The 22,895-nt window shown below is 43.9% G+C and overlaps 1 protein-coding gene across 12 annotated transcripts in view; it reads left to right on the top strand.

Annotated features, from left to right (window-relative positions):
• MICAL2 (microtubule associated monooxygenase, calponin and LIM domain containing 2) overlaps positions 1 to 22,895 on the top strand; it is a 71,874-nt gene continuing 48,979 nt past the window's right edge. For 8 of the 12 annotated variants that reach the window (XR_009958604.1, XR_009958606.1, XR_009958603.1 and 5 more), the window contains exons 1-3: positions 1 to 79; positions 2,260 to 2,378; positions 20,489 to 20,846. Coding sequence is in view for 2 of the 12 variants with exons in the window: in XM_062577573.1 (XP_062433557.1) it covers positions 20,583 to 20,846 (264 nt within the window). In the remaining 10 variants the exon portion in view is untranslated. The remainder of the gene's footprint in view (positions 80 to 2,259; positions 2,379 to 20,488; positions 20,847 to 22,895) is intronic. The other 4 variants (XR_009958610.1, XR_009958609.1, XM_062577572.1 and 1 more) reach the window with 2 other exon arrangements.

Raw genomic sequence — 22,895 nt, 5'->3', positions numbered from 1 at the left:
GGCGGCGCGGCGCGGGGCGGCGCGGCGCGGGGGGCAGCGGCAGCATGCGGAGCGGAGCGGAGCGGCGCCGCCGCCAGCGGTGAGTGCGCGGCGCGGCGGCGGCGGGCAGGTGCGGGCGCGCGCGCGGAGCAGGTGCGGCGGCGGCGTGGTGGCGGGGGAGCGCGGAGAGCGCGGAGCGCGCCCTGCGCTGGGGCCGGGGGGCGCTTGCTCGCCGCGCCGCGCCGCGCCGCGGAAGGGGCGGCGAGCCCGGCGGCGCGGCGCGGAGCGCTCCCGGCCGCGAGCTGCGCTCGGCTCCGGCCTCGCCGAGTGCGGCGCCGCCGGCTCCGTCCTTCCGCGGGGCGTCGGGGCGTCGCTGGCGGCGGCGTGGCGCGCGCGTGGCGTGAATTGGGGTGGCTGGCAGCGGGGCCGCGTGGAGGCTGCGGCTGGCGAGCGTCGGCTCGTTTGCCCCGAGGCTTACGGGGTCGAGCCAGTTTCCAAAAGTTTTCTGATGAGTTTATCTGAAAAGATGTGGAGGTCCCTGTCGGCCTAAATAATAATAATAATAATAATAATAATAATAATAATACCGCCCCCCGCCCCGGTTCGCGGTTGGCAGCCGCGCCGGTGCGTGCAGCCAGGATGTGCTCTGAGCAGGAACGTCGGACTGCGTCCCTGCATCTGGGGATGGTGCCTGCAGGTCAGACTCGAGGCGTGCTGGCATGGCTGGGAAACGTGCTGTCGGAAGCTGGGGGTTTGCTTGTTTGTCTGTCTGTCTGTGCCGGGGAGGGCCCGGGTCCCGCGGCACGGCCCCGGCGTGACCGCGGCCTTTCGGGCCCCGCCGCTTGCCCCGCTGTGGCTGCTGAGGAAGCGCTCGACCTCCCCGTGACTCAGTGTCCTAATCTTTAAAACGCCGTAATAAACCTTGTCACACTTGCCTCCCAGGAACATTAACGTCTAATTGGTGCTGGTGAAGTGCCCTGGTCAGGGAGGAAAGAGGGCACCTTCCCTCGTTTCGCCATTCCGCCGTGGTTGCTGAAAGTATTACATGGGCGGAAAACAGATTAGCCTAAAACCAAGCTGGAAATCATGTATGTTATCACTTACGCAAGTACTCTAAACAAGAACCTGTCCACCTGTAATTAGTTTGAAGTGCCTGGGTATTTGTCTAAATGCGTTGATTCTTACCCTTTCTCTCGGACAAGTCATACGGAGAAGTAACTTGTAAGACCCTGTACTGAAGCATCAGCAAGCTTTCGCTCCTAACTTTAGCAACATCATACACACCACCACCACCACCCCCCCGTGTAAAATGAAGACAGTAAATGCTGTGGGGATTGAAACTGCACTGAGTCACCGAACCCTCAACACGTTCTGGTCTTACTCAGGCAGAATCTGGCAGCTGATCTCGACTTTTGTCATGTTTCACTTCTTTATAAATGGGAAAAGTGCAGAAGAATTTCATAATTCTCTGCTTAGAAATACAAGTTGCTTTTAAAATACAATTGCTGCCTTTATCTTTGTAAGCATTTTATTCGCTAATCAAAGCACTAATTGGGCACTTTGCTCTCCTGACTGTGACTCCAGCCCCACCTCCGCAGGATCGGACTCCCTCCCCCTCAGCCTTTCAGGCAGATAACAGAAGTTGTAGTTGTGCAGAGCCGGGGTTACGCGGTCACAAGCAACGTACTTCCGAAGTACCGAGACTAATATTTCATAAATCCACTGCTGTGAGTAGGTACACCTCGTTATAGCACAGACATAGTGGTCACTCTTCAGTTTTAAACTTGGGTTTAGAAGTTCTCATTCTTTTTTTTCCCTACAGCTTGGCTTTCTCTATGCTGCAAGACAGGTTGTCTTATGACTGGACTGACTAGCTAGATATCTGCATTTGATTCTAGCTTTTTATTCAGCTCTGCTTTTTAGACTTGTTGCTGGAAAACATATGCTATCTCCTACGTTAGAAAGACCTGTGAAGTTAATACTTTAAAATGTTGCTTTACATGGGTTAACCCTGTTTTCTCTATAGTACTAGAAAAAGATGTTGGAGATGCAGTTTATAATGTGAGGTAGAGACACGAAGCCCAGATGGGAATCCAGAAGCATGTGGCATTTGGATGCCTCTTGCCATGCAGCCACTTGACTTTCACCTGTGCCATACATAAAAATGGGTGGATGCGTAGGAAGTCATGGAAGTATAATATAATATGGAAAGTGCAGAAGTATAGAAATGAGAAATCATCTCTTTTAAAACTCTGATTTATTTATTTATTTTTTTCTTAGTGGTTCTTAGTGTTGCCCTGGAAGCACAGGGCAGTCTGACATGCCCAATGCTGGAGCAGTGGTTGCACTGTGGTTTGTGAGGAGCTCAGATTTGCCTGAGTTGCATCTGGGATCTAGAAGTAAGTATTGTCTGAGAAGATGTTATGTTTTTTGTTCTTCTAAGATGCTCTGAAGCAGCATTTTCTTGTCCAGTGTCCATGTCCCATTCCTTGCAAAGATGAGAGAGCTTATTTCTGGGGTGGAAATGTTCCTTAAGAAACCCTAAAGCAGGAGAGGCAATTGCTGTCCTGTTCCCCTGTGACCATGCTTCAAGCCTTCCATCTCTTCCAGCATGTACCTTGCCTCTGCTCCAGCTGCCTCACTGCTCTGGTATTTTATAATTAGCATCTTGAAAACTTGAGGGAAAACTTTCAAATGCTATGTATTTCCCATTGGGAATCTTCTGCGTGGCAGCAAGGTTTGTTGTGAGTCCTTGGTAACATCTAACCTTCCTCAGGAGCTCCTGATCTCAGCTTGGCTCTCCTGGCGTCGTAGCCAAATCCTGTGTCCTGGTGGACAAGGCCTTGCCTCCCAGGGGGAGGGAGAGACTGTGGTTTATTTGTCTTCAGGACCACGTTTAGAGACTTTTCTGAAAGACTCAGTCTGCAGTAGAAGTGGTGTTAGTAGTTCAGGGTATTCCAGCGTCCTATGTGACACTGGTTTCAGAAAATACAGATATTCTATATTAAGGATATTAAGTGTCCACTGATTCAGTGACTGTGCTGATACATAGTTAATATTATATTATGACACATTCTGGAAATTGCTCAGTTTATTTTTGACATGGAGAAGATGACTAAGACTATAACTCTTTCATCTTCACATAGCTGCATTTACAAGCAAGTGAAAACATCCCCAAACTGATCTTTAGTCATATTTAGAGTCTGCCTTAGTTCCGTGAAAGGAAAAAAGAAAAAATAGTCTTGTGCTTAAATGTGAGCTGCTATCTAGCCATCTTCCCGCGCCAAACTTGCATTCAGTGAGGGTGTTTCTGGCTTTGTTTTCCTTCCAATTTTTGTGAACATCATACAATGTGGAGGGGAGAGAAGCCTGATTCCTTGTCAGGACAGGCAGGTACTACCATAGCACTAATTAAAACAGACACTTAAAACTGACACTTAGAACTACTTCAAGTTCTTGTTAGTTCAAGTTCTGCTTGTTTTTATTTCTGTGTCCCAGTAACATTGATGTAAGCAGCAGAAAATCTGAACATGAGTTCATTTCTTCTTGCTTTTTTCCTCCTTAAGCTGTGATGGTGAGACCTTGTGAGCAGAAAATATTTCTGAAGACAAAACAGCAGTTCAGAGATTAGCCTTCCTCTCTGTTGCTGTAACCTTTGCTGCATTTTGTTAATTGGTCTCAAAATGCTACGTTTTTGGGACCTGGCTCCTTCAGGCAGATGAAGTGTCGTGAATACGTGGATTAGATTTAAAATATTTTTTTATCACCATCATCTCATCTGCATTGGTCTGCATTGGCAAATGATGCCAACAGTTTCTCTACATGCTACAGCCAGCCAAGTGGATGTTACAAATTCAGATTTTAAAATGACTGTGCTCAGCATTGTAAATGTGCAGTTATGGAGTTTGGGCTTCTTAAAAAGCAATTTCTTTGGATCCGTTAGTCCATGATAAACCCTTCTCAGACTTTTTAAGCTTGCAGATTATTGCCTGTGTAGACTGTAGTAATGCGCAGTAGGGTGTTTCAGTTTATCCTTGTGTGTGACTGCTATATCCAAGCATCAAAATAGAATTTCCAGTGCTATGAGAAACTTTTGTTGGCAATATGTGGAGATTTTTGTAATTAAAATTGTTTTACAGCAGTTTAAACACTTATAAAATTTACAACAGAAAAAATGTTAAGATTTCTTTTATACTGTGTTGGTTTTAAGGCTGAGTATATCAAAATGGTCTTTACATAACATATTTTGGTGTTTACTTACCTGAAGAGCCAGTTAAGAGGCTTTTAAATCCTCCAAGATATTTGCTTCTAGTCCGTCATGCGTGAGTAAAATACCAATGAGTCCAGCATAAAAATATTAACCATTTCGGAAGGCAGCAGAGTAGAAGCTGAAGCAAAGGGAGAATATGCTTCCCCCCCCCCCAACCCCCTTTGGGAAGAGTTGGGTTTGTCAGATAGTGGGATTTTTATTTGGATGTAATCAGATGAGTGTATCGTGATAACTGTAATCCTTGTTATTGGCTGAGGTGAGTCCCATCTACTAGTGATGTTTGGGATGTGCAGTAGCCTTGGCCTTCAAACCCGTGCACACAGGGCAACACGGATGAATTTAAAGAAATGAAGACAATTGCTAAAAGCAGGGGAGAAATTCGTAATGTAGCACAGTGTTTCTGCTGACACTCTTTACAGCTAAAAATAACCCCTCTTTGGTTAAACAGCACCCTCAGTAAACTTTATTCTGCGAGATAGCTTGTGGTTTTTGGTTTCTTCTCACTCATCACAGCAGCTTCCTTTTGCGCAAGATCATCTCTTGTATATGCTTGTTATCAGGCTGTTTATTATGGATTTTCTTTATGCTCTGTCACCTTGTGCTGAGCTGAGGAGTATCAGTTTGAACTCAATAGGAGAAGATTCAGGGCTTGTGTTGCAGGGAGTACTGCGGCTTGACTTCATGGCATTAAGTGCATAGTCGAGCAGATTTTTATTTTTATCCTGTTGTCCTCCTTGCTTCACCCCAGCGGTGGATCTGGCACAGTGAGAATCTCTTGAATCTCCATTGCTTTTCTGCCAGGGAGAGAGATTTCCCAAGTTTGAACAGCACTTTCATGTGTGTCTCCTTGCCTTGTTAAGGAGGCAGCTTTCTGAGTGCAAGATCTTCCTTCTCCAGGCCTAATTTCCATCCTAATTGCCCCAAAGGACCTGCTAATGAAATGTGATGCCTGGGTTTGGATGATTTACATGGAAGAGTTCTTTCAGATCCAAACTGCTAGCCTTCTGCTCAATATTTAGTTTCTCCCTTTCACTGAGTGCCAAGAATTCCCACAGTTCTCACCTGTGCTTTATTTATTTATTTATTTAATCAGTTCAGAAAATTAAGAGTTTGTATAAGTTATGACATGGCTGTAGGGACAGCAAAATATTGAGGTCTGGAGCTATCTTTCAGATTTCAGAGATTTTCTTCGTAAAGCGAATGCGGAACATGGGCGTCTTCCATGGCCTAGTAACAGCCGACGCTTCTCCCTGCAGCGCCTGTGTTCAGAACATCGGCCTGGCTGAATGAACATCAGAAATGTGCATGTGTTTAGGGCTTGGAAAAAAACTCCATAAATATGAACTATTGGTGCATAATTCAAAGCTGAGATGAGTGGATGTAAGCAAATACTTCTTGCTGTAATTGCCCTTTGAAACTGTGTCTCGGTACAGAGTCAACATTAGAAGGTATTCTAGCAAATGCATCAAAAAATGAGCTTTGCATGCTGAACTAAGTATGTCCCAATAGTAAACCTGTTATGACAAAAAAAACAAAACAAAACAAAACAACTCTTTCTATTGTTCTGATGGGATATGTGTGTGTGAGGGGAAAAGGATTAAGGGTGGTTGATTTTGTTTCCTGGAAATGAATAACGTAAATTTTTCAGTGCATAAAACGGATATTACTCAGTTAGTGACCTGCTTCCTAGTAAAAGTGTCTTGAAGTGAGGATTGGTTTAAATCTGTTGCCTGCATTCCTGACATACGGTATTATGCGACGCTATCTTGTCACAGCGGCATGCAGTGTGCCACGAGGTATAAATAACTGTGCACGTCAAAGGTAATTTGAGACATGGTGCCAAATATTTCATGAGGTGCTGTCTCTTGTCCTGGGTACCTGGTATCTATTTGGGAGCAGGTGTTTGAGCTGAAGCTGCAGCACAAGGGTGCCGAGTAAGGTAATACACCCCAGGATGTGCTGCTGGGCTGCACAGCTGACTTGACGGGTCAGGCACATCTTATTTGTAACTTTGATGCTTTGATAAGCGGGCAGAAAATATGTTGATGTGCGCAGGCTGACCGGCTTTGCACACATTGATTTAAAAAAAAAAAAAAAAAAATCCCCCACTCACTTGTCAAGACAAACACGGAGCGCAGGAGCGGGCGGCTCCTTGTGCGCTGGGACCACCGCTTGCCCGGCCCGGGTGGCCTAGCAACACTCCTGCTTACAGAGCACTTACCGTGCCTTAAGACAGAACAAAAGGAATTTTACAGCTATTTCAGGGTAGGGTGCGACACGAATGCCTGTTCACAACCCTTTCCTCCAAGGTACAAACTGACCTTCAATGAAACTACTTGACACTGTGTGTGACAGTTTTTTGACTCAGCTTTTTCTAAAGGAGCATTTATTTACACCCTTCAGATGGTCAAATAAAGCGGGTAGTTCTACAAAGCTATGTCTATATGAAAATCTTGGCCTTTAAGGTGAGTGTGTGTTTTCTTTCTTTTCTTTTTTTTTTTTTTTTTTTTTTTTTTTTTTGACAAGTAAAACTTTCAAAAGGCCATAACTAACATAGAATTTAAGAGGATACATCTTCCCTAGAGTGATTTGAGCCCTTCTGAAATCTCAGACTAATTTAACTACAAATATCTGCTTCTGGAAATTAGCTGTGTTTTTATTTAAGTGTTGCTTTTCACTGTTTTTCTAAGGTAAAGAAAGGAATGGCATATAATGTGAAACACGCCTGTATTTGCATCCAAGATTTCATTTAGAAGTAAATGCTGGTGCAATATATCACAGTTTTTTCACACAAGTAATTTAGTACTCAGCCTGTGAACTACTACTATTTTTTTTTTTTTTGGCTCTCCTGAAGTAGCATACAGACAAGCAAAGAAATGTGAATCTTTCTTTCTATGTCTGCCTGATCAGCTGTCCTGTAGCCAATACACTGATGTCCATGCAAAGCTTATTTAAGTGTATGTGAGAAAGACAACTTGGCACTTTTGCAAAGCGGAAGGCAAATGAACTTTTTGTTGCTTTATCTGACTTTTCCTCAGATATCAAAGGTCTTTGTCAGGTTATGATTGCTGCTTCTGAAGAGTTCATGGAAGTCTTAGTTGCATTTATTTTTAATGACTCTGTTTCTCTAATGAGAAAATTACATGTCTTGTCATACCAAGAAGCAGCTCATGTTTTCAATCCAAATTTCTTTCTTTCCATATGGGTTTAGCCCATTATCTAATACTTCGTTATGATATTATGCCAGAAGTAGAGCTGAAATTATTATTTTAATTTTGGAGGAAGTGGTTAAGCCAAGTGATGTTTCCTTTCTGTGCACAATGGTTTCATTTTGATTTTAATGATTCCTCTGTTTCCTTGGAGGAAGATCTCCAGAAGAGCCAGCATTTTTGGCCTCTACCAGGTCTAGGGAATTTAAAATGAAACCGATTGATGGTTCTGGGCCTGGTCATTAGAGACTGATACCGACAACATAAATGTTAAACCCTCTTGCCCTGCTCATTAGAATTAAGCAAAGAAGACAACATTTGTTTTAAATACTTGCTTACTTTACAGGGTTATAGTCACATGAATAATTCCTGTTGAGTATGTTTGCAGTCACCTTCCTATTTTCAGATAGGATCCTGATTTCGACTCTTCCCTCCCCGATACGTTTTTGTTTTAAATGGAACATGCGCAGTGATTATCCCGTGCAAACGTGGTTGATCCACGTTTTGTGACTTTCTCCGCCGTCGGTGCTTCGTTTGCAGTGCGCCGGCTTCTCCCCGTTGCCCGTGGGAGCTGGGGGCGCTGGAAGAAGCGCCCTCTCCTTCCGCTGCGGTGGCTGAGCGTTGCCGCGCCGGAGGAGGCGCTCAGTCGCGCGCTGGCGTTTCGCTCGGCACACCCCGGCGGGCGCAGGTCCTCCCCTGTTTTCGGCAGAGCCACCTTCCCCCGGTGGCGCAGTTTTAGATGACGGGATTTGTTTTACGGCAGTGGCAGAGCATCCTTGCCGACACTGAGGAGAGGTGGAAGCAGCTGAACTTCTTGCTTGTATAGCGTCTTTAAGGTTTCACTCAAGACATTTGACCTGATGTTGCTGGCCAGTATCGCTTATGATTTTGCAAGTGTAGCGGGCTTCTGCAAGGAAGTGACCAAGTGGCAGTGAGACTTGGGCCAAGCAGCATTTAAGTTGTTCATTCTGGTTTCTGCCTTTACCTTTTCCTCCCCTGCTTTTCACTCCCCTAAGCCTATATCTGGGATTATATTCCTATCACTTGCTTAAAATTTAAAGTTCCAGCAGTGAAATTCTCAGCCTTTTGCCATAAGACACGGGTCCTGGCCAGGGCTCCACTCCCCGGGTGGCTGTGCCGGTGCGCGAGGCAGACTTGCTGGTCCCTCAAACTAACTTTTTACCCTGCTGACGACTAACGGACCTCGGCCAGGGCACTGCGCCGGGCGGCTGCTCTGGCCTGGCCCTGCCGGCGACGGGCTGCCACGAGGGAAGAGCGCTTGCTTTCCTTGCCTGGTACGGTTCTGACCCATTTGGAAATGCAAATACCTGGGTGAGCTGTCATCCGCCTGGTGCTATAGGCTGCGTGCAAAGATGCCTTGGTGAAATACGTCCTGCAAAAGCTGGTGCATAATCAGTTGATACTGTGGATATTAGGAATCCAGTGAAAGTGCCTTCTGCTTTTTTTCCCTTCTGTAATCTTTCTTAGACTTGCTTCGTTTATTCAAAACAGCATTTCAAGTGCTCATCCTGTGGGGAAGAACAGGAGAGATTGTAGTGGCAACTTGCGTAACTGTACAAAACTTGCAACCTCTTTATGAATTTTTGATCTCCGTCTTGTATGCAAGTACATGGCATCTTTTGTTTTAGTGGAAAAAATAAGCTCAGCACTGAAAAATCCTAGAAAAGTAGGAATAAGTCATTCTGGATGTGATCAACTTACTGCATTAGGGCACCTGGCAAATAAACGCTTTCTTCATTGCTGAGGCTTTTGCATTTTCTCACGTGCTGTGTTGCTTCCCCAGATGTGGCTCGCTGGTCGCATCCAGCAGCAGGTGATGGGCAGAGGTGGAGGCTCAGCTTGAGGGAGAGGACTTTGGGTCAGTGTGCCATCATATGAAACGCCGCAGATGAGTTTCCCAGGGGCCCCAAATTCCTGGCAGCAGGAGCCCTGGGAGATGCACCCGTAAGCCCGGTCGCTGCACCGTGTCCTCGGATGTGTGCGTGCCTGCTTCTGTGTGCGGTTGCTTCCTAGCTCCATTTCTTAAGGGTTTATGATTTAGAAATGCATTATGAAAATCTCGCAACTAGCATGCACACTTTATTCTGTGGCACTTAAATTTTATTTCTCTCTTTCCTTGGGCTGTTGGTTCAAGAGTTTTCTTTAAGTAGAATTTGGCTGTAGTGTGACTTGCCTGCAAAAGAGTGTCATCATGTAAATAATTTGCTTTCAGAGGTGATATAAACAAGTTCCCTACTACTTCCTCTCTGAAGTATTTCATTTGATATTTAATTTATATGTTGAGACTCACTTCTTTGAGCGGGCTGAGCCCGTCTGGAGTGAGTTGTTCTGGGCAGGCGGTGCACGGGCTCTGAGTGGGTACCTGCAGCGTAGGCTCCTCTTCGTTCGATAGCTGCTCAGTATCCAGAGGTGAGTCGCGGTCACGTGCCTGTGGATGCACTGTGTACTGAAGAACCTGTTTTTAACTTCAGTTTGGAATTGAAGGGTAACTAGTGTGATTCACAAGCATCATGGTTCAGATTTTTGCTTCAGAAGGTATCATTGCTGTGCTTTGCTTTGCACTGTTTGTTGCTTGCTTGTTCTCTTTGGTAATGGAGTAGCAGTGCAAACGGTGTTTGGGGGGGGAATCGTGTTTTCATAATACGAAGTGTCCGACGGTAGGTCTGAAGCTCTCCCCCCACCCACCAGCTCCAAGCTTTAAAGGCCCGAATGTAGCAAATGATCTTTTGTAAACGCTTCCAGTAGGGCTGTTTCTGCCAGCGTGGGTTTCCTTTGCAGCACAGGAGCGAGTGGTGCTGTGTGGGGGTCTTCCAGCCCCGCCGTCCATTGCTGCGTCGTGGGGGAGGCCACAGCGCAGTCTGCAACACAAGTGAAGGCTACTTTTGTGCTGTTTTCGTGGGTGCACGCAGAGCCCCCCGCAGTGAGCCCCAATGGATGTCCCGTCTTCAAGACGGTGCAGCAAAACCTTGGCCCTCCTGCACGTTTTGCTCTTAGGGCACCTGTTGCATTAGTACTTAATCACAGAGTAATGCGCCCTATTAAGGCATTAGCTCGGCCTTTTCTCCTGCAGAGCTAAAGCTTGGTGATTTGCGTGTAGATAAAGGCCTGGTTGCAATTTTGGAGAAATACAAGCAGTGCTGTTTATCTGCCCTCAGGAGAGAGGTCTAAATCCATGCTGGTGTAAAAACAGACAAAAGCACAAGATAATGCAAGATCTCCGGCTCTGGTTAAACTTTTTCTTGTGAAAAATTGTATTTGTAAAATGGAGATCTTCTACAGTGTTTCCTTTATGAATAGGTTACGTCAAAAATAAGGATGAAGATAAGCTTTTTTTTTTAATCATTTTTCTTTTCTCAGTCAGTTCTTAGTAGTTTCTTCTTGGCCTGCATAAGATGTAGGGGGTATTAGAATTGTTTGAGCTATGTATGAAGGAAGTGTAATGAAGTATGTCTTACCATCTTCTGTTGGCTTGTTTTATGCGAGTGTGTTTTGGCGAGAGGAGTTTAGGTTTTGCTTTGATTAGAAGTTGGATAAAAACGTCTACAATTTCCCAATATTTGAAAAACCTGTGGAAAAGCTCCCCAGTTCCCATTTTTTGGCACCACGAGTGCAGCACGTGTCGGGCTGTGAGGGCTGGTGCCACGGGGTTCTGGGGTGGGGGTGGCAACTCTGTGGGCTTGGACCCTCCTCGGGGCAGTACCGGGGCCTTGGGAGCGCTGGGACTGCACGAGCTGTCGAGTATCTGGCCAGCTTGCAGCATCTGGGCTGTGTTAAAGCAAAAACGCATTGGCCCAAGATGTTTTCATAAATCTCTTTCCTTTTTAAAATGTTGTTTTCTCCAACAAAGCTGGCTCTAATCAGGACCTTGCTGTACCAGGCGCTCTGCAAATCTAGAACTGGTTAATCCCTTCTCTCTGAAAATTTCAACCTTGCTGAGAGTCAGGGCGCCCAGCAGCTTTAGCTCTGTCTCCGGGTAGCTGTAGGAAGGGGAAGAAATCAGATGTCTTTAATCCACTCTGGAGCTACAAGCATTACATTCAAAGAAGCAATGAATAGTTGCTGCTTCCATCATTTTGGGATCCCAGACAGCTGTAGCCTTTACAGGTAAATTTGTGTTAATACATGGGAATGAAATGATTTTAATGACCATTAGTACACGGGAATGAAACATTTGTCTTAAAACTTTCTGCATTTTGGATGTCTTAACATATCTGTTATGATTTTGCACGTAGGCATGCTCAACTCTTGAAACCACTGTTAATCTTGACTTTCAGATAACGTGTGTTGATGTTGGCCAAAACCTCCTACAGATTGCATTCTTCCGTTCAAAAATGTGCGATCTTTTATACAGTAAAGCAAATGTTGGCACTGGATGACAGTGAGAAAAGTAACTCTTGAGAATTAGTTTTAGGAATACGTGCATTCCTAGCATGCATACCCACTTATATGCAATGAAGTACAGGTAAGTGGAAAAATAAATTTTGCAGATGAAGGAATGACTAACGAAGAGTCTGATAACATCTTTTATGTATGTAAGCACAGCTTATTGCACTTTTTAAGTGATCGGAAGCAACTGGCCAATGTTGCATAGAGGCTTTAATGTAGAAGATGCATCCACTTCTTTGACCTTCAATACTGTTGACAGTGCAGACATAGTGGATATAAACCTCAGCCTTTTGGAACCAGGCTTTACTATGTGTGTGACGAACAATTACTATTAATAAGTGTTTTTTCAGTTCACACACTTCTTAGTATACTTCATGTGCCTGAGATGATGAATCATAATTTAATTCTATCTGGCCATATCCGCACTTGCCTTGTGAAAACAATGACACCAGATTGCCATCTCTTCTGTTACTGCTTAATTCTACTCTACTTCCAGAGGTTGGTTTGAAGGGGCTGCTTCCTAATTTTTTATTCTCACTGCTAAATTTTTTTCTGATGAATTTTCCCCAAATGATCTTCTGAGATAAATTCTTTGTCTGCTGAGAGGATTTTTCTGCAGCAGAAATGGATGTTTTTGTAACTCTATTGGAATTTTTGTTTGGATTTTTTGTTTGTACTTTGTTTTTCTTTAGCCTTTGGGAAGGCAAGGCTGAAAGAGGGTAGAAGTCATCCTGCACATTTTCTTCCAAAAATACTCCTTCCATTTTCAGAAGTAATGTCTCTCTTTTAATCTCTTCTGGTAACTGTGGGTCCAGCTTAGAAGGACAAAAAGAGGAAAACAGCTATAAAGCAAACTTGTTAGGTTTTATTCCATTTTCGCACATAATTGTTTCCTAGCACAGTCTGGTGTTTAACTTCACTTCTCTGATTTTCCACTACCCTCTGGCGGACCTTTCCAGGTCCTTCTTCGTGATTTTCCAGTGTCATTTGGTGAATTGACAACAGCCTAGCCCAAGAACCCATCAACTGCAAGTCAAAGATCAAAAATTGTTTTTTTTTTCTTTAACTTGTTCGTGCTTCCTTTTTGGAGTGACCAATAACATTAATATTGTGACCAGCCATAGGACATACTAACTGAGTGCTAGCTTGTGTTAAAAAACATTAGTTCTAAAAGCCTATGTCTATATACGTGTGAAAATAATGCTCATAAGGTTTTCTTTCTTCAGTAGCTGGCAGCGCGGTACGGCCGGTGTTTTCAGTGGGCTGATCCTGGTACGCGGGGCAGCCCTCCGGCTGCTCTGTGCCGGCTGGCCGAGCTCGGGGCCTGGCGACCTCCTGGGCAGCTGGCACAGCCCCACTAGCGAGGGGGAAACAGGTCGGAGAGAAGCCGTATAACCAGGCACCTGCACTTGGAATACAGTCTTTACATACTTACAAGAGGTTTTGGCATATATTCTGTGAAAACTAACATCAGTGCTGTTCCCTTTTTTTCCCCCAAGACGTATACAGGGCAATTTGCTTCAGCACAGCCATTGTTTCTTTTTTTTTTTTCTTTTGTTTAAAGAAATGAAGCAAACATTAATTTCCTTTCTCAAAAAATATCCTGCAGGAAAAAGCTTCACGTGGGTGTCCCCGGTTCTGGGGCCCTTACTGCAGAGCTCCTTCTGGTAGCTCCCGCTGCTACGGTCCTTGGGCACGTCTCCCTTTGCTGGTGGCTCCCCAGCCACCAACCCGCCTCGGCAGCCCTGTCTTTTGCCATGAGTGCGCAGTCCGTCCCTCTGCTCATCCTTTCGGGTTGCCCCGGTGCTGGAAGGACTAACAAAATAGCATCTCCGTGGCCACTGACAAACGTGCTCTGCGTATTCCTGCTTCGTGCGCGTGCTCCTCTTCTGTAGCATATTCCCCTCCATCCCTACGTCCCCCTGCCTGCGAGGAAAGCCCAGCGAGGGGGACACCGCCACTCCAGAGGGCTCTCTGACATCTGGACATCCCGCTGAGAGTGGGAAATCTGATGCTGGTGGAAAACCAACCAATCATCCCTAGCATTTCTTGTATCATAGCTGTTTTGCTGTGTGAGCTTCAAATTGTAAGTTGTATTGTAAGTATTGCAGGCAAAGATGGGTGGGATTTTCACAGAGCTGGAAGTTTGTCCATTTAATCTTTTTCATTGACAGTATTTTCATAACATCATTTAACTTGAATAACAGACGCCTTAATTCTTAAGAGGTACACTTACTTGCTGGTTGATGTTAAATTCCTTTTGTTTTTTTCTTTTTCCCTTTGTTGTCGTGGTCCCAACCCAGAACATCAGCGTAAACTTTCTACTCTTGTTTATATTGTGTTTCAGTTCTTCTAGAGCAGAGCTGAAAAATGTCCTTTCTTGTAACTAAGCTAAACATGAGTCAGGTTTTAATATGCTATTTATGCATGACATTAACCCTTAATGAATGTGACTTAATCATCCAAAGTTATCTTTAAAGATGTGTACTATATGGAAATTTGGAACTTTATTATAGCTTTTAGCACCTCTGTTAGAAAAACTATTTTTAAAATACTCTCCCAGCAAACTTTCTTTTTCTGAAGGTGCAAACTCTTTTTTTGCATGTAACTGACTATCTAGAAAACTCATAAGCAGGATGTGGCTCCCAGCAGTCCATTAATTTGGTCAATTAAATTCTAAATTCTGGAAAACTATATTCATCTTAAGGATAATTATGTTGTCTGTGATTCTTAAATCTCTGAGTCCTCTCTGGGCCTCACAAGAAGGCTTGCGTGTATGGAAGTAAGAGGGTATATGGCATTCGGTAAAAGGAAAACAGAACCAATACTGACCATTAAGATTTACTGCCTGATGCCTGAATCCATGAACAGTTTCTCAAAAAATTGATCTGCACTGGTAGGCGTTTTTGCTTTGTGAACTACTTTTTGCCCTTCCTACTTAAGAACTTGTTTTTGGAAAGCATATTTTTAGGTAAAGAAACTAAGTAGATACCTTAAGTTGCGTGAAGTAATTTGCACTTAAGTTACTGGTTTATTAACCATTAAAATACTTCCTGAATCTGGAATAGGCATGTATGTAGTTAAAACTGGAAATAAGTCCTTATACGAAATCATCAGTGAATTATTGCTTGTAATGAGTATCTCCACTCTGAACTGGTTCATGTTTTCCCTAGTCCACCTCCTTGAAGCCTTTAGGACCTGTGGCAGGCCCAGATGATCATCAGATCTGCACTTGGTCAGTAGTTTGCCAGCTTTAGCTGCAGGGATGTGCAGGAAGCTCGGATACGCCCGAGTATTTTCTGTGTGCACATATATAAACACGTGCACGCATGCGAATGCTCTCGCGAGATAGATGTGCCCCAGGTTTAATGCCCCCAGCCTGAATGCAGGAAATCAAGTGGCTCTTCTGGAGCTGCTTGAAGAGAAGTCAGCCCTTGTTTGACCTGTTACCTACCAAGCATCTTGCAGCAGAAATGTGCCATGCGGCTTTGTCGTTCAAGGAGATCTAGGTTCTTCAAGCCTAAAAGTTACTGTTCACTTCAGGTCTTAGTATTTGGATGTGTGCAGCGTGTCTGAAATCACGCTAAGATGGTCTGTGCCCATGCGTTGAGTTTTTATGCACCTAAACCATGGTTCCCAACGTCTCCTTTTTGAGTAAGAGGAATTTTTAAAAAACAGATGTTGAAGGAAAACTTGGACATTTTGCAGATGTTAAGTCTGAAATCCCAATTTATACCAGGAAAACAGAATTGATTGTAAAATGTGCTAAGAGTGGCATTTAGCTTCATTTAAGTATATTGGCTATTTAAAATCTCTTTTTAAGTAATAGAAACTCACTTTGTGTGGTTTTACTGTGTATTTTGAATAAAACATTAAATAAAAACAAAACAAAGACAGCAACAGCACTTACGTATATTTATATAAGAATCTATATATAGAACACTTGCCTGTGATGTATTAATTTTTATTGAGCTGACACCTAGCAACTGGACTAGAGATTTTTTTTTCCTCAAAACCATTAGACTTATTGTTGCAGTTCCCAGGGGTATTAATGTGAGGTAGTTACTTTAAAGAAAAAATAAATCTCTAGTTCAGAACTTGCTCCTCGGCAATACAGCAGTAGTTTGAGCTTGTGCCACGTGCGGGCGCCTGGGAAGTGGTGGTTCGTCGTTCGCTCGAAATGCTCGCGCGTCGCAGAGCCAGCCCGGGGAGGGCCGCGGCGCCGTGCGGCCCCGTGCGGCCCCGCATCCCGCGTGCCGTCTTTGGCGGTGCAGTATGTGCAGTGGTGACTTAGTCCGCGTTGCGGATGGATTCCTAGGGTAGGTAATTTTGTTTCATGCCGCCCGCTGGAAGGCGTGGGTGTCCTTGCTGCGCGCTTCCCGCTGCGTGGCGGGACGGGGCGGTTCCAGATGCGGCGGGGTAAAGCGGCACAGCAGCGCTTGCTGGAAGGCGTATGTTTGAAGGGTTTCCTGGAGCCGGAGCAAAACAAGCTAACAGCAGCCTGGACGGTAACCTTGTAAGTTCAGAGGCAGTGAGCGTCTCAGTAGGAGCTGTTTTGAATTCCATACTTGGCCTCAAAAGTTATTTTGCGGGAGTTTGGTGGAAGTCGGCTTTCTATAACAATACCTACAGCTCATCTAGCTGTTTGTAAAGAGGCTGTTTGTGAGGCCTTTTCAGAAGCAGTTTTTGCTCAATGATGTTTCTCTTAGGACTCTGCATCTTAACAAATGCATTTTCTGTTTCTCACCCATAGAAAACAAGTATTTTAATCAGATTTACTTTTGTGTTTGAACCAGTTTTATAAGCAAAGCAAGGGAGAGCTCTAGTTGTTACCAGAATCCCATTAAATATTTTTTCCTATTATGTCAGTTCCAGGAAAGCATACAAAGAAACCAAACCACCAAAAAGCTGTGTTTCCTCCAGATAGAAATATTTATATTTGAAAACAAACTGCCTGATGTGAGTAGAAATGAAGCTGAAAAGCCTAGGAAGTGCTGTAGTGCAGCCAGTTTCACGTGCGTTTAGACATCTGACAGAGAAGAGATAGCAGCAGTACTGTAGTTTTTTGTGGTGAGGGAAGTCCAAAGTAAGTGATTGCTACAGATGCTGCAGAATCCATTCGTTTGTTGTTGTTAAGCAAACAATAAATGTATTGTATCCTGCATGCCTGACTAACGTCTTAATAAAAGAATTTACTCTCAGTAAACATGGCAAAACTAGGGCTGCATTGAAAATGGCATCAGGATTAGTGGTGCTGAAATGCGAGGAATTTAATTCTTTTCCAATCTCCTGGAGGATCATGTTCTCAAATATTAGAAACAGAGCACTAAGGGACTAAGGAGAGTCCTTAAAAGTACTACTTAGAAGTACTGCGAGTTTGAATTGAAATTAATAGCTTTTTCTCTCCAGTGGGGAAACTAAACCAAAAGAAGAGCACTTTTGAGCTTACTGCTCCAAAACACTGTCAACAAGCACTTGACGTGCTTCTGTTGTCAAAAGTTTGTGATTTTTTATTTAGTGACCCCTGTGTTTCAGCTTTGTCACTTGCTATATCATGTTGAAGGGCTTCCTGTTACAAAAGCGAACCAACTCGGTGCATCGCTTTCGGTAGCAATTGCTAGTAGAGGCATTTTGTTTGCTAGTCTCAAAAATGCCTTTAGTAAGAGTTTTTCACTGAAGGAAACACTCTCATATGTAGACATCTGTGCGTGCACTGTTATTTTAATTTCTACTTTCTCTTCTTGCTCTCTCCCCTGCCTGTCTTTAAGCTATGTTAGATTCCTTGCTTTCTCCTTGGGTAGCCACCATAGATGACCCACGCTTCTCAGGCTTTCCTTCATCTGACGTTGCAGTTGACCCCTGCTCAGGGACGTTAAAGAGGTTGGGATAACTTACGGCAGGAGGAATCCTCCAACGGCGGCGAACTCCGGAGTCTTCCTTAACGCCCGGGCGTCAAAGGGAAAGCTGCCTGCTCCTGTGCGTAACCCGCGGGACGTAGAGCGGCAGTTTCCTGCTAGCTGTGCGTCTCGCCCACGGCTGCCAAAAACCTGTGAGCGCTTCGGCTCTCGCTTAAAAGATCTCTTTGTCCATACTGCTTCCGCTTCTCGAGTTTTCTTATCTTCTGTGGCCCAAACTTGTTATTGGGCTGCAGCACTTAAGTAAATTTTCAAACTGACTTTATTATATTTTTGAGTAGTTCCCAGAGGAAGGGCAGTAGTCACTTTGACAAGCAGAGATTGCAGTGCTGGCACCAGTACTTACCACGGTGAGACTTTTGAATCTATATTTCATCCGCAGGGTGTTTTTTTTTTTTTTTTTTTTTTTTTTTAATCAAAGTAGGAAGTGGTTAAATGGTAGTACTCTAGGCAAGGTTTATGCTGACCAGCTTTTCTTTCTCCTCATGATGACCATCCTGATGCACACTGCTTTCTTAGGCAGGTGTTGAAGTCATATGACAAAGTAAGCATTCATCACTGATTACTTTATTTTATTTTTATTTTTTTTAAATTGGCCTCAAATCCCGGAGTGCCTATAGATCACACAAGCCATGTTGTAATGTCTTACACAGTGCTGTTGCTATCTTTAGTTGCCTCCCTCTTATAATAGAACTTGTATGTAAATCTTAAATCCAGACTTATAGTTCAGCTTGATCGCAAGCAGACCATCTGCTTGGCAGTCCCTGCCTTTCCTGCTCCCCCAGGACCTTCTGGATCCCTCGGCCGATTTCAGGCCAACCCAGAAATAGCCGGGTAGCGCGGCGTTTTGCGATGCTCGGGGGCAGCCGGGGTGGCCGTGCTCCCCGGGCCCCCTCGCTGGTGTCAGGGGGTCAGCTCGTCCTCCTCGGAGAGCTCCGACTGGAAAGGGGCTGGGGACTGGCAATGCCTGTTGAGTCGGTGGGGGCTCGGGACGTTCGGTTTCTTGAAAAATTAGACCTTTGGTTAGTCAGGGCGTACAGCATGTTTGTGCTTTCACCTCATGAATCCCTTCAGAAAAGGGCACGGAGCATACTCTAAATGAAGAATTCAGAAGGGAAAACAAAAATTTTCTGACTTACTCTTGGCACAAAGTATTTAATCATGACATTTGGTCTAAGAAAATGTACAGACTCTTAAGTGCTGCCAATTTATTTTACCCACAAACCAACAACAGAAAGATGATGTGCGCACAAAGGTTATTTATTTTGAGCATAGCCAGGGAATGTGACTGTACCAAATGCTTCCTTATTTCTCCCCTTGGGATCATCTTTAATATGTTGCATAATATTTTTCTGTATTAGAGGATTGTGAGATAGACATGGTAGGTCTCTTTTTTACTTCAAAATACTAATTCGGTTTTCTCTTTTCTTCTGTGAAGGAAGTACAAGCAGAGAATGAACAGTTTGTGAACAATGTTAAATGAAAAAGCATAACTTCAAAGGCCCTTCTAACAATTTATTCTAAAACTATCAGCCAACAGATGACGTTCCAAGTAAAATAACTAATTATGTGGGAGGTTAGGCAAGCATTGATTTAGTTGTTGATTGCTTGGACTGGTAGCTAATTCTTAACAGTGAGAAGAAGAATATGACTTAAATCTCTGGGCTTGAGCCCAGGTAGACCCTCTTCTGAGGGCAAGTTTCTACACAACCTGTAATAATTCTTCTGAAAAACGCGAAAGCCACTTGGATATTTTCTGTGGACCTTGGCTGACTCTTTCAGACACTCCCCGTTGGAGAACAAGGGTAAAGCAGGATAAGGGAGTGCCCCAATGAAACTATTTCAGTTCTTGCAAACTGCTGTTAATTTAGAATAGCTTTGCTCTTACGGAACACAGGGGTATTTATCTGCAATATTGGACACAATTTGACAATAATCCTCTTACTAGAAAAAGACAGTGGGGCTTAGTGGGTCAGGCATCGCTACCTTATGTCTGTAGTGCACGACAAGGTAAGACTCCAAACATGTGACTTCAGTATGTGGAGATAAAACTCCTTTCCGTGCACCACAGCACCTAATCCTTTTTCGTTTTGGCAAAAGAGTTAGCAAAGGGGGAGCTCTCTCTGGTTACTTGTTTTCTGTTACTTCAGTTCTGGAGTAGCTTGTGATAATGTTCCTGCTTATCCTGTTTTCTGCGTTTGCTCATGGCAAGAGGCCTGGCTACTTGCGCCAATTCTGAACTGCTTTGGCTAAACCCCGCTCCTAGCTGTGTAACAGGAGAAATCTCCCTGGAATAGTGTGGACTTTTGGACGCATGTTTGCTTAAGACCATTTACCTGTGACTTAAATTCTGGTTAGGAAAAGCATCTGACTTGGTTTCGTCTTAAATTTATTACCTAGTGGCTGTCACTCAACAGAAGGTAAGAAAACTGTCGGGTTCTGGGGGAAGCTGGTTGTTCCTGAACGGTGGACCTGAGTGTGTAGGGTTTTCAAAGCAGCCTTTGTGATGTGCAGGTTATGGCAGCGCAGGTCTGTTGTGTTGTTCTTAAATGCATGCATCTTGAATGGTATTGCTGATTTATCTTGCACATTGTTCTTTGGCCATATACTGTGTTTCTGTGTTCATATTGGCTACACGTGCAGTTTGTGGATTTAGTTTCATTCGGCAGAACCTGCTTTAACGTGGCCTGTATTTGTTTTTATTCTAGGAGTAACATGCTTGGAAGTGCTTGCTAGTGTTGGTCGCCTGTGCCCCAGCACAAGAGCTCCAGCTTAATCCTTCTTACACGCTTCTCTCAGAACATGGGGGAAAACGATGATGAAAAATATAGTCAAGCTGGCCAGATATTTGAAAACTTTGTACAAGCTTCAACATGCAAAGGTACCATTCAGGCCTTTAATATTCTCACTCGCCAACTTGAATTAGACCCTTTGGACAATAGAAACTTTTACACCAAACTGAAGTCAAGAGTGACCACATGGAAGGCCAAAGCTTTGTGGAACAAGCTTGATAAAAGAGCAAGTCACAAAGAGTATAAACGTGGAAAATCTTGTATGAACACTAAGGTAAGTGGAAAAGTTCAATTTTGGATTTGATAGTTTAGAACCTTTTAAGCTTTTTTTTTTTTTTTTTTTTTTTTTTTTTGCAGAAGCAAGGTTTCTATTATTGCATGCAATGTACTCATTCACGTAAGCCTTCTCTTAATACTCTTTTTGAAATTGTGTTTGGTAACAACTCATTTTGATAGATTTTCAGATACTTTTGTTCCTGCAAGTTTTGTGGAAGCACAGAGCAAATAGAAGTACCAAAATCAATCATTCTGCTTAACAAAATATTTCAATAATACCAAAAAGAATTTGCTATGCCCTTTTAGACATCAGATGTAAGTTTGTTCATTTGAGGCTCCCAGAGCTATTTTCTTTATTAAACAGAATTTTGCAGAGCACAAGCCATGCTGTATTTAGCAGGTCGCTTTCTTTGCTGCTTGGGGCACTGCCTGAGAGTGGGGGTGGCCAAATGTGTTTCAGCAGCAGTTCCTGAACTGCTCTCTGGGAAGTGCTGGTTGGAGACTTGGACATCTGTCTTTGACACTTAGCATTGGCTCTAGTTGCTAAACAACAGCAGAAGAAATTCCTTTACTATTTAAGGATTTAAACACCTTCCTATAATTGCTTTTTCACAAACACAGCTTCTGTGATCGCTGTGCGGTTGCTATTGAAGGAGGTGGTTGACTTGGCTGCGAATGGGACAGGAACCGCCGCTCTCCTTAGCAGAACGCACGATGCCGTATTTTGAGAGGGAGAGCTGCTGAGCATCTGTGTAAACCTTGTTGTTAAAACTGTTTTTTAAAAAAACAAAAAAACTTCCACTACTTGTTCCATCTGTTTTGTGATTGATTGTTTTTAATGGCTTTTACTCAGAGTAGCTCACTTATTTGTGGCTAAATTAGAGCTAAAAGTTGCCCCAAGAAGATCCAGTTTTAAGAAGCTGTTGAATGCACAGAAGTAGGGCAGGGAGGAAGGACACCCCATGGAGTACTTAGACATCAAACCATGGAGGACTTTTAATTAAAACTGTCATTAAGTGTTATTTATGGACTCAGCAGAAGGGCGATGTTGAAAGTCTTCTCATTTTCATCACTGAATTGAGACTTCTCAAAAGAGTCAGGGAAAAGGATACCGTATCACCTCCAGTACACATAGTGTGTCTGGGGGTTTGTTTTGCTTATAAGCTCCCAATTATTGTTAACTTTTCTGAGGTAAAAAACACTTCCTGGTTGCCTCCTGCTTCTTCCTGTTTGCTTTTTCCATCCCTTTCTCCCATCACTTCCTTTTGACCTGGGCTTCCTCCCTCCCTTTTGTTCTTTTGAAAAGGCTCTCAAACATATGTCGGTGACCATGGCTGTGGTGAAAACAGACCAGAAAGTGAAGTAATGAGAAAGTGTCTGCTGATGAATAAATCATGAGAGATACTCCACATTACTCGCCGTGCGTACAGCCCCAGGTCCAAATTTACATTGTTAACTTAAGGATTTGCAACACATGAAGCAATTTTAAGACCACTTATGAGATAAGAAAAATGAAGCCCTGCTCTCTGAAGTGCGACACTAGAAAGCAGGGGCCTATTTCTGCAAAGTCCTTAAGCAAAGTGATTAATTTTTATATAGGGTGAGAAGACTCATAGAAATATGTGGGTGCATTGAAGTGCAGCCTGTGTAAAGTTTTACGAGGTTGCAGAGCAAGAGGCTAATCAGCACCTTGTGCAGTGTTGGAAATACGGTATTTCTGCTGTTCAAGGGTAAAGATTTATTTTTAGTGGCAGGGACATATTAATGGACATGTGTGCTGCACGTGATCAAACAGCAAGCGAGTCTGGAGTATCGTGTATGGACAGTGTGTGTATAGATACTGTATGAAGGATTTGCAGGTGTTCATTAGGGAGCTGGACCAGCACTTCACTCTGTCATCATTGATTTAAGGAGAGAAGTACGAATCTGAAGGCTGTTGCAAATGTGCAGGGTAGGGTGGTCTATGGGCTCTGTGAGGGTATCTGGCAGGCATTGCTCGCGAGTGAGCCACCGTCCACTGCGAGAGCCCAGCTGCGCCGTGTGGGCG

Source organism: Rhea pennata, chromosome 5 (assembly GCF_028389875.1).
Source record: "Rhea pennata isolate bPtePen1 chromosome 5, bPtePen1.pri, whole genome shotgun sequence".
Taxonomy (NCBI): domain Eukaryota; kingdom Metazoa; phylum Chordata; class Aves; order Rheiformes; family Rheidae; genus Rhea; species Rhea pennata.
Note: the sequence above shows the minus strand (reverse complement) of the source record. Positions and strands in the feature narration are given on the sequence as shown.